The 16,520-nt window shown below is 44.8% G+C and overlaps 1 protein-coding gene across 4 annotated transcripts in view; it reads right to left on the bottom strand.

The window, feature by feature from the left end:
• MAST4 (microtubule associated serine/threonine kinase family member 4) overlaps positions 1 to 15,862 on the bottom strand; it is a 514,314-nt gene extending 498,452 nt beyond the window's left edge. For all 4 annotated transcript variants that reach the window (XM_064481100.1, XM_064481104.1, XM_064481102.1 and 1 more), the window contains exon 1: positions 15,497 to 15,862. In XM_064481100.1, coding sequence (XP_064337170.1) covers positions 15,497 to 15,847 — 351 coding nt within the window. In that variant the 5' untranslated portion in view covers positions 15,848 to 15,862. The remainder of the gene's footprint in view (positions 1 to 15,496) is intronic.
• Positions 15,863 to 16,520: the final 658 nt, after the last annotated feature.

The following is a 16,520-nucleotide window of genomic DNA, read 5'->3' as shown; positions in this document are numbered from 1 at the left end:
TAAGTTTTCCCCACTCCTGCTGAAAAAAAAAAGCATTTTCTCCAGTCTACCCTGCTGCCTTGCTTTGTAATCTTGTGTGGCCTTTGCGAGCAGCCCCGGTGTCACACATGGCTCCCACACCAGTAGACCACGACTGGCAAGCGCTGACCCTCAGGTGAAGGACTTTCCCCCGAGCCTGCAGGCCCCTGAAGGAGACACAGTCCCCAGAGTCTTTTTAGAAAGCAGGCTTTATCGTCAGTGGGCTCTCCTCCCGCCTGCAAGCCCTGGAAGCTAGCTACCCGGAAAGGTCTGAGGCCTGGAGAAACCACCTTTTCTAAAAATCACAGGTGCTGCCTCCTATGACCGGTTGCTCTGTGGGTGCTGAGGACATTGAGCAAGTCCATGTTGCTCAGAGGTCTCAGAAAGCCCCCCGGTCAGGGGCTGTCACGGCCACAGGGCGAGTCCTCCGCTGTGTAAGGGGCTCCACCCTGATGGATGCAACGGTTGCTGCCCAAGACCCAGAGGGTGAGAGCCTCTCCTCGAAGTTTTTCAAGCACACTTTGAGGAGAAAAGAAAGACAACTGGGGGAGTGTCTGAAATTCCAGCTGGGCCAAAAACATCATTGCTCAAAACTTGGCACACTTCCAGTAATGAGTAACTGAAAGATATCCCAAAGCATGAAAAGAAAGTGTTATCTTCAAGAGAGAGCATCGAAAACAGCTTAGCTGGTAAATTCTCACCAAACACGCTTTCTCCCCAAACTCTGCCCCCCCAAAACTAACAAAAACAGTGATTTAAAAGACAGTGATTTAAAAAGCATTAAGTGGCTACACAGCTTAGTTATCTGGGGAAATATAAATCTTATAAAAAAAAATACTCCTGGAGGGGGGGTGGGTATAGCACAGTGGTAGAGCACATGCTTTGCATGCATGAGGTTCTGGGTTCAATCCCCAGGATCTCCATTAGGGAAAAAAAGTACTCTTGATTAGAAAGTTATGAAGCCATAAATAAGCTGGTAAGAGAAAATGCTAAAATCCTGGTAATGTAATGTATCTTCATCAGTAATTTTAAGTTACACAAACAGTTAACCATAACAAATGTTAAAACCAACCACCTATTACTACCTGTTACTATTCCTTCGAAATATTGTTACTCCTAAAGAGAAAAAGAGACTTTCCTAAGACTACACCTGTAATGAGTGACCATACCTGATGGGGCAAATCATTTCATCTGCTACAAGCTCCTTTTCTTTCCAATGCTTAGGTCTTCAAGGCACCAGGAAAACACCCTTCCAGCTAAATCCCCTCAGGCTGATGATTCTCAACTTGGTTTCTTCCCCAAACTCACCTTCAGTCTGAACTGCATTTTCACTTGTTGATAGTGCACTGTGCACATTCAGGTCAACTCACTCGACTGCATGTTGCTTTAGGTGCTGACCAGATTTCTGAGTTCTTTTACGTCTCCCTGTCCTCCCACTGCCATATTCTACAGAGTTTCACAAGCAGCAAGGCTCAATGAACACCTCTGGACAAAGAAAAGCGTATGCTCTCACACTAGCTCTGCCCCACAGCAGGAAGGGCTAGCAGCAGCCTGGGTACCAGGGAGGAGCCCTGCAACTCACCTCCAACAAGGGCATCTTCACCAGCATCTGTTGTTGCAACAGTGTGCTAGGGTTACACCCTTATTTTCTAGAGCCTCTGTCTGCCCTTTTTGCCCTTCAAAAATGCAGGCTAATAGAAAAGGAGAAGAGAGATACTACAAAAAAAAAAAAAGAGAGAGAGAGAAAGAGAGACACCCCAGAAGATGCTGACTTGGCACAGCTCCCGCTACCCTGTACTTGAGTAACGTTGGATACATAGCTCCAGTCTGCAAGTTTAGGTTAAAAAGTTTTGCGTCTCACACACAAAGCCCACTGTGTTGGAGCCCCAGTTTTCTAGGACATCCTGAGTGAGTAGCTGTCGTAACCTCATCTAACTGAAAGCTGTCCCCTCAAAGAGTAGACATGAGTCTGACTGCCTGAGACTTTATGTTAATACTTTAAAAGCTGCCCATCCAGATTGCAAGTTCAGAAACAAAATTTTGAACACTCGTGAAAATTTTAACTTTTAAAAACTACATCTCAGTGGCTATTTTGTTACATAATCTGCCACTTTTCATTCAAGCCCACAGAGAGAGCAGCAGCAGTAATTAAATTTACATCCTTAGATGTCCTTAAGTGTCAAAATAAATTTCTAAAAACAGCAGGTAACGGTATCTGAGCAATCTCAAGACAGTGCCCATCTGATTACAGGTTTTTCACAAGTACAAAGTGAGTACCCCATGATGTTTCTCAGCAGGGCGTCTACCTATCATTTTGAAATCACTTGGTAAACCCGTATTTATCATTTTTTAAGAACCTGTGTTTCACTTTCTTTTTAATTACCACAGACAAGCTCTAAAGGGACATTTTGGAGAGGCTCTGATGAAATCATCCTCATTGCTGGAAACTAACTCTACACTATTTGGATGGGGCCTTCGCCATCTCTTTAAAAAAAATTAATTGCCCTAATTCCACGACTCAGCCTTATCCCTCTCATGAAGGGAGGGAAGGAGAGAGATGGAAGAGAGAGAACAAAGAGAAAAAAAGAGCTCACAGCACAATGAATGAAACCACCCTCGAGTTGGAGTGATAAATCCACCTCTCCTCAAATTCTGTGGATTTGGGCTCAGGGAGATAAGAGGCCCCTAAAACCACACAGTTAAGTGTAAAGCCCAATGGATCAAGGATATGCGGCAATTATTTAAAGCCTCATCTAGAGGCTCCATCATGTGAGTTAAACTACAAGAAAAAGCATGGGAGAATCCAGTGTCTACAGGTGAGGGAGACACACTGTGCAAATTAGGACATCATTTGTTCTGCAAAGAAGTCTTATTATACAGAGAATGTTTTGAGCAAATAGCCCCTTGATATTTCTACTAATAGTATTTGGTTTATTTAAAAGGCATTCTGATCAGTTTTCTGAGGTAATCACCTTCTACCATTTTTTAAATTGAGGTGTAACTGACACATAACATTATATTGGTTTCAGGTATACAACCTAATGATTTGATGTTTGTATATATTGCAAAGTGATCCTCCAATATGTCTAGTTAATATCCATTATCAAATGTAGTTTTCTTGTGATGAGAACTTTTAAGATCTACCCTCTTAGCAACTTTCAAATATGCAATACAGAATTATTAACTAGAGTCATCACACTGTATGTTACATCTCATGACTTACTTTATAACTGGAAGTTTGTACTTTTTGACCCCCTTCACCCATTTCATGCATAGCCACCCACCCCTGCCACCACTGGCAACCACCATTCTGTTCTTTGTATCTATGAGTTATCTTTTTTTTAACCAATTACACATGTAAGTGAGATCATCAAGTATGTCTTTCTCTGACTTATTTCACCTAGCATAATGCCCTAGGGGTCCATCCATGTTGTCACAAAAGGCAAGATTTCATTTTTAATGGCTGAAAAATAGTTCATTGGGTCTATACAGACACACACTCTCCACATCTTCATCCATTCATTCATCGATGGACACTTAGGTTGCCTCTATTTCTTGGCTATTGTAAATGCTGCTGCTGTGAACACAGGAATGCATCTATCTTTGAGTTAGTGTTTTCATCTTCATTGGATTAAATACCCGGAAGTGGATTGCTGGATCATATAGTAGTTCTATTTTCTGAAGACCCTCCATACTGTTTTCCATTAATTCACATTCTCACCAACAGGGCACAAGGGTTCCCTTTTCCCCACATCCTCACCAACACTTGTTGTGTTTTCGGTAACAGCCATTCTGACGGGTGTAAGGTGGTATCTCCCACCTTCTACCTTAAAATTCTGAGCCTTCACAGGCCTCCTCCATTAGAACTGAATTGAAAAGTGGCAGGAGACACCGTTTTGGGTTAAAATGATTTGTCCCAATATGAAAAGGAGTCTTGGGCATCCATTCAAGTGTCCTAAAGACAAAGAAAGGTCATTGTCACACCTCCAGGAGGAAACCCAGAGCCACCACATAGCTGTAGTGGATGCCGAGTGCTTGGGTTCCCTCTCCCCAGCTCGTTATTCATGAATTCTGACACCTGGGAGGGCAGCTGGCTTATCTGGAAACCAAACCATCATTTAAAACGTCTCTATGGGACTTCACACTCCAAGCTTCAAACAACTTCCAGATGAACTTATAAACTAATCCCAACAGATCAGGCCAACAGCTTAGGCTAGAGCAGTCAGCCTCTGGCTTAAAAAAAAAAAAATCAGCATGCTGCTAAGAGGTAACTTCTGATTGATTCTGATTTAACTTTGCAAACAAACTTGAGTCCACTACAAGGACTGGGTAACTAGGATCCAGAACAGTACAGGAGGGCCCTGGCTGCCTGGGGGAGCAGAGATCATACCAATATTCTAGATAAGAGAATAGTTTTTAAAAACCAAAAGTTGCTGCTCTAGAACAGACTTGTGACATGATGTGTGGCCCAGACTAATTCCAGGCAGTATGCAAATTCCAAACTCAACTCTTTTCAGTTTGGAGCCCACTATAAAAAAGCAGATTCCACCACTGATCTAAGGACCTGCAGATGCTCTAAGGGAGAAAGATCCAGTTCTGCAGTCAGAGTCTCCAAGAACTCACACCCAAAACTCACCCTTTGTAATTTCACCTACAATGGTAATTTCTGGTGCACACAACAGTCTGCGGTAGCATAGAGAGAAATGCAAAACTGTGTTGTCCAGTGTTTACCTTCTTTGCAGGGTTGGGAGGTGAGAGAGCCCTCAACACATCTTTGTGATGACTGACAGAAACATGCCAAATCATTTTAAAAGATGAGTGAAAGCAAGATATATACGTCGACTGCACTTCTGTAAGTTTAAGTCAGCGTAATCTAAAAGAATCCTTTAAGTGTCTCTGTGAGAATTCCTTTCAAGCACGTGCCTATATACAAATTCAAATTTGTCAAAACACAAATGGGAGTGAACGGTTCTGTAATAAATTAGACACTGATGACAACTTCCTATTTTTCAATTAATGTTTCTAGGGTAAGAAGAAACAACTGCAGCTGGAGTTAGAAAGGACCGCCTTTCATTACACGTGAAGATTGTGGAGATGAACGCTTGGCCAGCAGGGAGCCACCACACAGCTGGGACCTCCCAACTCCCCCACAGATGCTCACCCAGAATTCCTGAACCCATTTCCACAGACAGCAGTTTATCTTGAGCACTAAGGAGTACAGGCCAGAACCACGGTTAAAATTTTAAGGCTAGCTGTCAATGTTTCATCAGAAATTAAAATAATTCCTTTAAAACACTTGGCCAAAAACGACTTAGAGCTACAAGTGATTGTAATGAGTAATGCAGCAGGGCAGAGTTTCCCAATGCTTAACAGGAAAAGAATTGGTTTATCGTGAAAACTTTTCATTGGTAGAAATCCACTCAGCCAGCCCATGAAACCTATGATCCCGGGTTGTAGGTCATCAGTTAAATCTTGACACTGACCTGAACAGAAAGAAGTTCTACAGCCACTTAACCCAAACTCTTAATGCCAACTGCATGGTGCACAGAGTTGATAATAACAATGCTCTGTCCCTAACAGCAGTTGAGGCATATTGTGGGTAAAGACACCATTCTGAGTGTTTTACATGCATTTACTCACTTAACTTTTACAACAGTCTTTTTAAACTTAATTGATAATTCAATTGGTCCATATTACCATATCAAGGCCAACTGACCCACTTAACGTTATACAATCTAGTGGGAAAGAGATTTAACTATTAACTACACTACAAAAAGTGAGTACAAAATGAGAATGAGAGAACAGAAATAATATCAGGAAAAGCTGTGCAAATTGTTAAATACTGTACATATATTAACAATATATACAAGACCTAGCATAACCCAGAAACAAAGATAATGCAGCACATTCCTCAGGGAAAAAAAAGACAGAGAACTTACTAACTTTAACTTCTCGAGTTAAGAAATCAATATTACCCACTTATTAACAGCACATGCAACTGGAATTTGACACAACATTGTAAAATGATTATAAATCAATAAAAAATGTTTAAAAAAAAACAAAAAACAAAAAAAAACAGCACATGCAATTTTACACTTTATACTTCTTCTCATGCACTTTTACATATTCAATAGTTTTCAAAGATGACTGATGCCCAAAGTGAGAGCCCTAAAGCATTACGAGATGTCCAAGCATTAAAAAAAAAAAAACAAACACTAACTTGTTCAGCACAGAATAATAAAAGCAGAAAAATCACACCATATTTATAAGGAAAAAAGGCAAATGAAATGAGAATTAAAATGAGAAAAAAAATGAGAATTAAAAAAAGCTTTCAAGTTAATTTTTAATGAATCATAAAATTCAGTAACCAAAAAAGGGCTCTCCCCCAAACATTCTATTTAACAAAGGTTTTACTATAATCTTTCAACCAAAGTGATTTGTGAGGTTCTTTTTAAAATTCTAATGACCAAGCTATGGATAGGAAGGGGAAGAAACAGGAATGAATTAGAACACGGAATGACAGGTAACCTAATACACAGAAAGTGATGACTCAAACAATCTTAAAGAGATTTAAAACAGTAGGATTCTAGCAGGTTACACCACCGTCATGTTGCTACTTTACTGGTAGCAACCAGTGTTATTCCATCATTTTAAAACTGTTGCCCTCAGCTTCCTCCAGGTAAAAATGTTTTAATTTCAAAAGGAGAACTCTTGAAAACTAAAGTGATATTGACACTGCAATAATAATTTTTAAAAAAGCATTCACAGTGAATTTCCATGTTATCTCTTGTCCTCCTAACAGAGACTGCATCATGGCAAGGACCCAACATCACCGCAGCTTAAAGTGAATCCTAAAAGGTCTCAGGCGCATTTTGAACCTGCCTCCTCTTCCCAACTAACAATGAACTGGGGCAGATTAAGGTAACAGTGTCCATAGAACAAAAAAACTAAGCAATTCCAAGGAAGTCAAGTGGTACATGAAGTGAAAGTTAACAAAGGTAATTATTTCAAACAACACACGAATAATTTAAAGTACCAAAACGTGAGGCAAAGAGAAGACAGTCTCTCCCTATGTGACAAGGAGTACCTCTCCTCCGACGCTCTCTCACGCTCACACACGCTCGTTCAGTCTTTAAACTAAGGCCCCACTGGCTTAACCAGGAGAGTCTACTTACCAGTCTGATAAGGGCCACAAGAAGGGGCAGGTCAGCATTTTCTCGGGGCTTCCGGATATGTACTCTATTCATCTGCAGCGAGTCTGAAGTTCCCCTTAAGTAAAACTTCTCAACAGTCCTTTCTCTCTAAACAAACATTAGGGTTGGGGTGGCCCTCTTCTCTGCAGCAACTCTCCCCTCCTCTGCTTGGCCGCATCTGAGTGAGCATCCTCAGAGCTGCCCAGTTAAAACGAGAGGCCTGGGGGTGTTAAGGATTTCAATTAAGCCCCAGGTGCCTTCAATTAAGCACTCTGGCCGAAATGAAGGGAGTGATGCAGCAAATTCTGTGAGTTTGCATATACAGAAGCTAGACACATACCTATGGAACCCAACTCATTCATAAACTCTTTGTGAAAATAATCATTTAACCTTTATCCACAAAATGGATTTTATCACAACTGCATTCTATTTCAGCACCTTAATGCAGTTTGGCTAGCAATGATTGCCTTAAGAAGCAATTTTACATTGGTAGTTTCTGCAAATAAAAGTCTCAAAGACAGTGTACAGTGACATAAGATTTTTAGCCACCGACTCTAATTTTACTTTATTTCCCTACCACTGGTGAGGGGCAAGGACCTTTTCTGTGTTGCAGAAGTTACATCCATCTCTGCATAAAGAAACGCCTGAAGAGACAAATAGTAACAGCAGAATCCCAAGATAGGATGATATTTTTAAAAACATAGAAAGGCACAAAATCATTGGCCAGGAGTAAATTACATACCTAACTTCTCAGCTCATTAAAAAAAGTAGCTGACCAAGTTCTAAAGGCCAAAAGACCCACACCTGATGCGAGTTTGTTAATGTGTGTTCACTGACCCATACTGAATTGGGTGCACCTGTGCACTCGCTGGCCACTGGAAAAAAAACCCCAAAGTCAAGAACATTAAAATTAAATTTTTATTTTCCACTCAATAGCCTATGAAACGACTGAAGAAAATAAAGCCAATCTGTCAGTATTTCCATCCTCTCTCCCACATTCCCTCCGCCCCCAATATCAGCACAAAGTATTTGGTTAAAAGGTTCAGAGGAAGTAAGCACCATAATCAAAAGTATATGGACTGTGTCCAAGAGGGGATTGATGGGCAAGCAAGAGCACAGGCCTACGGTACAAATACAAGCTGTCTCACAGACATGCGTGTCTAGTTATGAACTCAAAGTATTAAATAAGCACTGAATGCTTTTTATTAAGAGAACTTGGAGGAGCAACTGGAAATTTCACACAAGTTCTATAAATTTAAATGACTTTAATGTATGTATACCGCTGACCACGGTCCTGAACCAACTCTCACATTGAGGGAAGGGTTTTTTTTCCTAAGCCTGGAAGCACAGGGGATTACTATCCAATCCTTCCCAGGAATTCTGAACCAGGTGAGAGAAGGGCAAAGAGAGAGAAAGAAAGAAGTGCACAAAAGCTACTGGAGAAAGAGATTTCTGCTTAATCCTAGCTGGTGTTATGCTCTACCCCAAAATAACAGAACAAGATAAGAAACCAGACAAAATATCGGAGACATAAAAGGGCACTAAAATCCTTGAACTCGACAATGCAAAGCTGTGTAAATGTCAACCTGAACAGGTTCAGAGGGCAGAGCCCCAAGTAGGTGGGAGAGAAATGACCTGCAGTCACTGCACCAGCATTGATCTGAGTTATGTCAAACGTGCTCCTAGGTGTTTGCAATTTTGCCTTAAAAATTTGAGATGTTTACATTGTCCCAAAGGGACAAAACAAGTTTTTTGCTGGGCAATTCACATACCCAAGTTCTTTTATTTTTTAAAAGTTCTATTCCGTTTCTAACAGATTTCCCTCTGTGAAGTTGGGGTGGCTCCTGGACCACCTGCCTCCACCTTCAATGATTATATTAACCAAAGCTGGCTTCCAGAAAATCATTTGACTGCCTTCTTACTCCCTTCTCAGCCCCCCACATCATCACGAAGTACCTGGTCATCTCACCAGCTTCATCACATGGCTGGCTTACTGCCTTCTGACTACATCCCTGGGCACAGCTAATAATTTGCATGTTCATACAGTCTTTTAGGATATTACTAAGAGCAGGTTCCATGAGCAAAGGAGAGATGGTGTCTTACAGGAGGATTAATGAACCATACACCATAAAGCTGTGCTGTTAGTACATCATAAGAAATGCTGGGTCCATGAAATTAAAAGTGATCACTATGTTACGTATCTACCTACTCATGAATGAAAGAGCCTCCCAGAAGGACCAGTAAAACATGCTGGTAGCATAATCCATCAGGGAAGGGCCATCTAGGCATCTGATTATTCCTGGCTATGGCACAGATATTCTGCATAAATCAGCTTTTTCATACTCTGTAATAATAGCAAACACCATTGTGGAATGCTGGGTCTTCTACAGAAAACATCTTAGTAATTCTCATAACGACCCTCTGCAATAAATACTGGCATGTCCATTTTACAGGTAAGGAAATGTCTCAGTATTAATAATCTTTCCAAAGACACACAAAGACCTCAAAGTGGCTGAACTGGGGTCATTAGGTCCGGATCCTTAGACACAACAGACTCTGACCCCAGAGCACGGAACACTGGCTGCTGGTCTGAGAGGAAGGAGAAGAGAAGCATAAGCCCCTTCCGGGCAACACTTGAGAATGTGCCAACGTGCTTATAAACGGCCCGGGGCATCCTCCATCTAGAAACAAGCATCTCCGCTAAGACGTGCGCGCATGCGCACTCACAGCCGCCACCCCCACCTTAGTTTTCTCTAACGCCAGGCCACCTGGTTATGAGCCCTTCTCTTTGTGAGAACTTTTCTCCCAGGATCCTTTCTACAGTTTTCCATATTCCCAGTCCATAGTATAATGTGCTTCCAAACTGTTCCTCACAGGGATAGACTGAAAAACAGCTGGACTCATGCCACCGTATCCACTAAGTCTGAGGGGACCGATAGGCAGACTTGGTCCCTGGTTCCAAAACAGTGACAAAATATAAATATTTGACAATTCCTAGAATACCTCAGACCCAGGGTAGAAAGGGTAAATAAAAGCCTTAGTTCCCTGAAGCTGACCCTTCCTTCTCTAGGAACATCCCAGCCAACAAGCCAGACTCTCAGAATGTGTGTTGGTTCAAACACCCCACTGCCCATCACCAGGGAGCCTCACACACCTCGGGACAATGTCCCTTGTATTCATTTACGTGGGGGTCAGCAATCCCTGCAACTGACTCTGGAAATGAGCATTTGCAAGGCCTCTTCTCAGCTCCACTCATGTCAATTAAGTTTTCCCTTCAAGAAAATACTAGGCTTAAGGAAACACTGCAGTGAAAAGCAGCCTTCACATCCACACTAAGGTGTTCTCTGGAATAGACCTAATCCTTTTCCTATTCCATTTCAGGTGTGTTTAGGTGGATACCTGAACTGCCAGGAATGAGCTGCCTGTTCCATCTACACATGATTTATTAGGATGCCATCTTCTCGGGTTATCAGCTCCCTATAACCAGGAAACACAAGCTACACAGCAGTTCCCAACAGGTGGGCCCCAGGCTGCCTGGCCTTCCCAAAATATCAATCTGATCAAGTCACTTCCTTGCTGCAAAGCCTTCAGTGGCTCTGGGTCCCTCAGAACAAAGCCCAAAAGACTGTGCATGACCCAGCTACTGTTTCTCTCTCAAGGATCACCCAAGGCCATGCTCTCCTCTGCTTCATGCCACACGACCGCTCTCAATCCCACAGACCCACCGTGCTGCCCCCTGCTGTCCTCATCACTCCTGTCCCTCCCCTTCTCCCAGGAATTCCTGCACACATGCCTTCCTCAGTGAGGCAGCTCCCACCTCCCAGACCAGAGAAGGTACATACCCCCTCACAGCCTGGTCCCCATTTACCACCTCGGAAACCAATTAATGAAGAATTGTGTGTTTAGGGACTATCTCCCCCATGACGCTAGATGCTTCATGAGGTCAAAACTCTCTCTGTCTTGTCCACGTCCGTGTCCTCAGCGCCCAGGATGACACTTCCCAAGAGTCAGACACCGTCCACTGGCCAACTGCCTTTCTGACTTTCTGAACCTGTGGCTCTTACTGGAGCAGTAAGTCAAAAGCAGACTTAATAATAAACATGCCAACATTTACACACTACTTTTCTTCAAATTATGTAGCTGCTATGATTCGTAAAATACAAATTCAGTGAAAAGCTTTCCGAATTTGTGATTGCCGTTTGCTGTTTATTCTTTTCACCAATGAACATTAGACATTTATCTACTGCATTACTATCATTGAGGGAACCCCCCCCCCAACACACACACACCCAAAATGATATTAAAAGCAGTCCTCAAACTCATACATCACTTAATAGAACAGCTGAAAGACATCTCAGAATTGTGCCTATTGTTAATAAGGGAAAGTGTTTCCCACCTTATGCCAAGAAAATAAATCCTTTAGGGTAGAAGAGTATAAATGAGACGCTTTATATTGAGTTGAAAATCCTTTTAGCTACTAAGCCTTTTTTTCTGCTGTTCTAAGAATCCCTAAAAAGTTTCAAGTTCTAACACACACAGCAAAAAGCAGAATTAATACGCAAGTCCCTTCACAGACGTTCTGAGTGGATCCTCTGTGATGTGACTTTCTTCGAAATTTACCTGGAAAAACTGCTCATAACATTATCAGTGTGATCCAGGAGGCTTTTTTGACAAGAGAGCTAGAGGTTTAAGCATAATTCACAACAGACAAAAACAAAAGAATATACACCCTTCAGTCAAATGTGCAACTGTTTTCAGAGATGTGTTTTTTCCTCTTTCATTTAACATATATGTACTGAGCCCCTACTAATATGTTAGTGGCACCTTGTTAAGCACACAAAGACGAAATCCCTGCCCTCAGGAGTTCACCAACACACAGTAAACAGCACCAAGTACTTTATGGGAGCCATCACGATGTGCTTTGTGGAGAGACAGTGCAAAGTGCCTAAGAGTAAATTTCAGAAATGTTGTTTGAGGAATGGTCCTCCAATCTAGATGGTCATAACTATCGGAAACGCAGCCCACTACTCTCATCATGCACAGACCCCGAATCCACAGGCTTGGGGAAGCAGGGGTAAAGTCAGATGCACTTTATTTAAACAAGAAGTCATGCACCATCTCTAACTCTCATGTATTTGATATTAAGTACATAAAAACTACAACCATTGCCATGTTAAACTAAAGTATTGTTTTTAAGACCCTGAAAGCTCAAAGGGCTGATTTAGGTCCATGAGACTTAGTAAGTTTATACAAATATTGACAGTAAGATAAAATATGAAATAGGTCAAGCACTGTTGCTATTACTAGATATATGCAAGAAGCTTTAACAAAGTTGCCCCAAAAATTAGCACTACAATAATACACTTGGAACTTGAATTCTGCTGGTTTTAAAAAACTGATGCAGTAAGCTACTGAAGAAATGTTTGGAAACCAGTGAGCCTGCCAAGCTGGACATAACAATTTTAAAATCTAAATAAACCTCTTTCCATTTTATGGGTTTTACTTAAGCCTTTTAAGGCTTTATACTCAGTGCCTTGCTATTGGATAACTGACACTACACTAACAATGCCTTGCCATGATGCAACCTGATACAAATAAAAACTGTTTCCCAGCTTATACTAATAAATGGTAACAAACTGAATAGACAAAGCCTCAGGTTCTCTGAAAGTACATAGCAGATTAATTATGCACAAATAAAATCAGCCAGCCCAAACTTATACTCATTTCACAAAATTTTTAATCACAATTTAACTTGAAAAATTAATATTTACTTAGCACTTAATGCTAAAGGTAGATGCCATGCTAGGATTAAATTAGATGGCATGCATAAAATGCCTAATAACTCTATTACTATTATTCCCACTTAAGAGGGGGAAAAATTGGGCCTTACATCAGCTGAATGGTCCACATCACACCACTAGTTAAGGTGGCAGAGCTGGGAATCAAACCCAGGACTTTCCACCTAGAGTTCCTCACTGAACCCTCTGGAATGGTAATTCTAAGTGTGATGTTTTCTGAGGAGAGGGTGGAGAGCTTTCACTAGATTTGCAAAGAGACACAACACTCTCTCAAAGGTTAAGAACCCCTGCACCACGCCGTCACCAGTGTAAGAACCAGAAAATGCACACTGGACTTCAGCCCTCTCACCAGGTCTGTCACTTCGCTACTCCAGTTTTAGTTTCGCTTTAAAATTCTCAGAGCAAGCCAAGATTTCCACTCCTGGACAATTTCCAGCATCCCCTGCCACAGGTTAAGTTGCACAATAAATTGCAATACTGTATCAGTTTACATCCAATTCTGAGATTTCACAAATACTGACCAATGTTATTTAGTCATTCCACTTTCCAAAATGTGTTTCAATCAACCAAACCTCACCACATTGCCTGAGAAATAAGCTATCATTATATCCACTTCCCAGAAAATAAAACACTGTCACCCTGAGGCCAGGCAATAAATCAGCTACAGGACTGGGATCAAAAGTGAGAGGTTTCCAACTTTCCCTGCCTGGGATCTTCAAGAGCATATTATGTTATCATGAAGCACCCTCTTAGCTACACAGGAAACATGGGGCAACTAACTCTGCCATCTTCTCTACCAATGGAAACACTATCTTAGAATCTAGTGGTAAATCATTAAGTTGGGTCATACCCCCCTGCTGCCCACTGACCAGCGTGCTCATTTCTGAAGGTTGAGGCAGATGTCACAGGGTAAACACCAGCGTGTACCTGGCATCTTCCACAGGAGATGCAACCACTGAGAACACTGATTCAGTCCAGGGTTTGGTCAGGTAGCTCTGTGGTGGGTGTGGCCCTCAGCTCAACTCCCAGCACCCTGTCCCTAGGATTAATCTGAACTTTGGATTCATCCTAAATTCCTGATCAGAAAAAGGGAGCATTCATGTGAAAATGAAATTTACCTTGAAGTTCATTGGTCAACTCTCTCATTTCACAGATTATTGAACTGACCTCAGGAACAAAGCAACTCATCCAAAGTCTCACAACTCATGAGCAGAGACAGTTCTAGAAGGCAGGTTTCCAGACACATGTCCAGGATCCTTACACTCCTCCGGGAACGGGGGGATGGGTCCTAGTTACTGCCAGGGGCTTGGCCAACCAACCACTGGGGTTTTCTCCATCTCTGCCAGGCTAGGACTTGACTCCCTTCACTTTGTGTGACATCCAGTGTTTGCCTCCGGTTTGGGGCCCCAGGGGGCTACTGTCAGAGCACTGGCCCCAGCTTGCATCCTCTGAGAGACAAAGACAATTACTTGCTAAAGCTAACCCCAGAAAGGAGGAAAATACTACCCTGGCACTGAGGAATGAACTTCACTAGGAGGTTCTGTTAGGATGATTTATTTATAGCTTGGCCTGATCAAGATGACCTCCCCACAAGAAACGTCCAAAGCAAACAATTTGAAAGGCACGAAGAAACTTCTGCTTCCTTAACTGTTCTCCAAAGACGGAAAAAAGCCAGAGAGAACAGACGGCGGACACCAAGTCATATCCTCAGTGTGTCAGCGCGCGACCCAGAAGTTTCAGATGAACATTATTCCAGGAAACCAGGATGGACACAGTCCCACGGAAGAAGGTGGGACGTTCCCCACTCAGTTTGGCGACCAGCGCGCACCTGAACATCCGGAACAAGTCCGAACGGGAGCTGCAGAAGCGCAGGTCAGCGCCACCGGCCGAGAGATGGGAGTCCTCCTTCCGCGCCCGGAAGACCGAAGCCGCGGGACCAGCCAAAACCACCCGCGGGGGATCCCGGAGTCAACGTCACTGAAACCCGGCCGCTCAACTCCGGGAGTACCGCTCCCAGCCGTCCCCCATCCCCAATACGCCTTCTCTCCCTCTCAAACCATACCTTCATCACACATCCCCTCGGCCCGAGCGCTTCGGTGGGAAGCAACGCCCACTTTGGAGAATAAGGTCTCAGACGGGGACTAGCCAGGCGTCCAGATCATATCCATTCACAGATTGAGAGTAAAAAATCCCGACACTAGGGAGTTTGCCGCTTAGACACTGTAAAAGCTCACTATCAGGCAGCACATGGACATGGATGGACACACAAACACACACGCAAGCACGCACATACACACACACACACGGAGGTAAACAGCCACGGGGAAATCAATGACCCACAGGGAGGCTCCCGTCATTACCCCTTGTGGTCCCTCCCCCTCTCCATGCCCCATCGCGTGCCGCCCACCGCCCGCGTGCGGGATGGAGTGCTGTGGTCGCCAGGCAGCTGGGACCGGAGGGGCCGAGCTGGGGGAAGGCGGGGCCCACCTCCTCGCCCTGCTCCTCCTGGGACGCGCTGCTGCCCCGGGGCGCAGGTGGCGCGGCTCCTCCCGGGAGCGGCGGCGGCGATGGGACTCCGAGCTCCGGCACCACGCGCGCGGGAGCCCACGCGGCGGGCGGCCGGGCGCCGCCCGGCGGCGGCGGCGGCGGCGGCGGCGGCTGCTCGCGGGAGAAGCCAGGCTCCCCTTCCTCTGACAGAGTTTCTGAGCCTGAGGAGGACTCCGCCGAGGAAGCGCCCGGCGAGGACGCGGCAGCCTCCGCAGGGGCGGGAGTCCGGGCTCCGTGGCCGCTGCAGCCGCGGGGCACTGGCTCCGGCGCCTCAGAAACTTTCTCCCCCATCTCCCTCTCGGGCCCAAAGTGCGGCCGGAGGGGCGGTGGGGGCGCAGCGCTCACTCAGCGCCTCTGGGGGGAAGCCACGGGCTGCTGGGCTCCGGCTCGCTCTCGCTGCCGCTCCCGGGCTGCGGGGAGCCCCGCCGGCGACTACATGGCCGCGGCCGGGCCACCGGAGCCCGCCGTCAAGTAAGCAGTCGCCCGGGCCCGGCGGCCGACGGGGTCTCCGGAGCGCGAGGACATGCCAGTGCTCGGCGCTCGACAGTGCTCCCGCGTTGCGCCCGAGCCGCCGGGACTGCGGCTTCTCCAGCAAAACCTGCCTCCGGGACTGAGCGGGGCCGGCGAAAGAGACGGGCAGCCCGGGGAGCCAATGGCAGAGCAGGCGCGCCAGTGGGCGGAGGCTGCGGCGTCTCCGGCCGCACCGGCGTCAGGTAGGGGAGGCGGGGCCGAGGCGCCAGCTGTGGGGTCCCGCCCGAGCGCTGGGGCCTGGGGCCGTGGGTAAAAGAGCAAGGCACCGGCGCCCTGGAGGGTGAGAGTGGAGCTCGGAATCAGCCCAAAGCTGGGACTCTGAATTTAGCGGAGAACTGGCTGGCGGGCCTGGGAACGCCAGGGGGAGATGGTTAAGCGAGCGGTGAGACCTTGGAGAAAAACTGGACTTTGTTTCGAAAAAGTGAAATCGAGG

The sequence above is a fragment of the Camelus dromedarius genome, chromosome 3 (genome assembly GCF_036321535.1).
Source record: "Camelus dromedarius isolate mCamDro1 chromosome 3, mCamDro1.pat, whole genome shotgun sequence".
Classification (NCBI taxonomy): domain Eukaryota; kingdom Metazoa; phylum Chordata; class Mammalia; order Artiodactyla; family Camelidae; genus Camelus; species Camelus dromedarius.
This window is presented reverse-complemented; position numbering and strand designations above follow the sequence as displayed.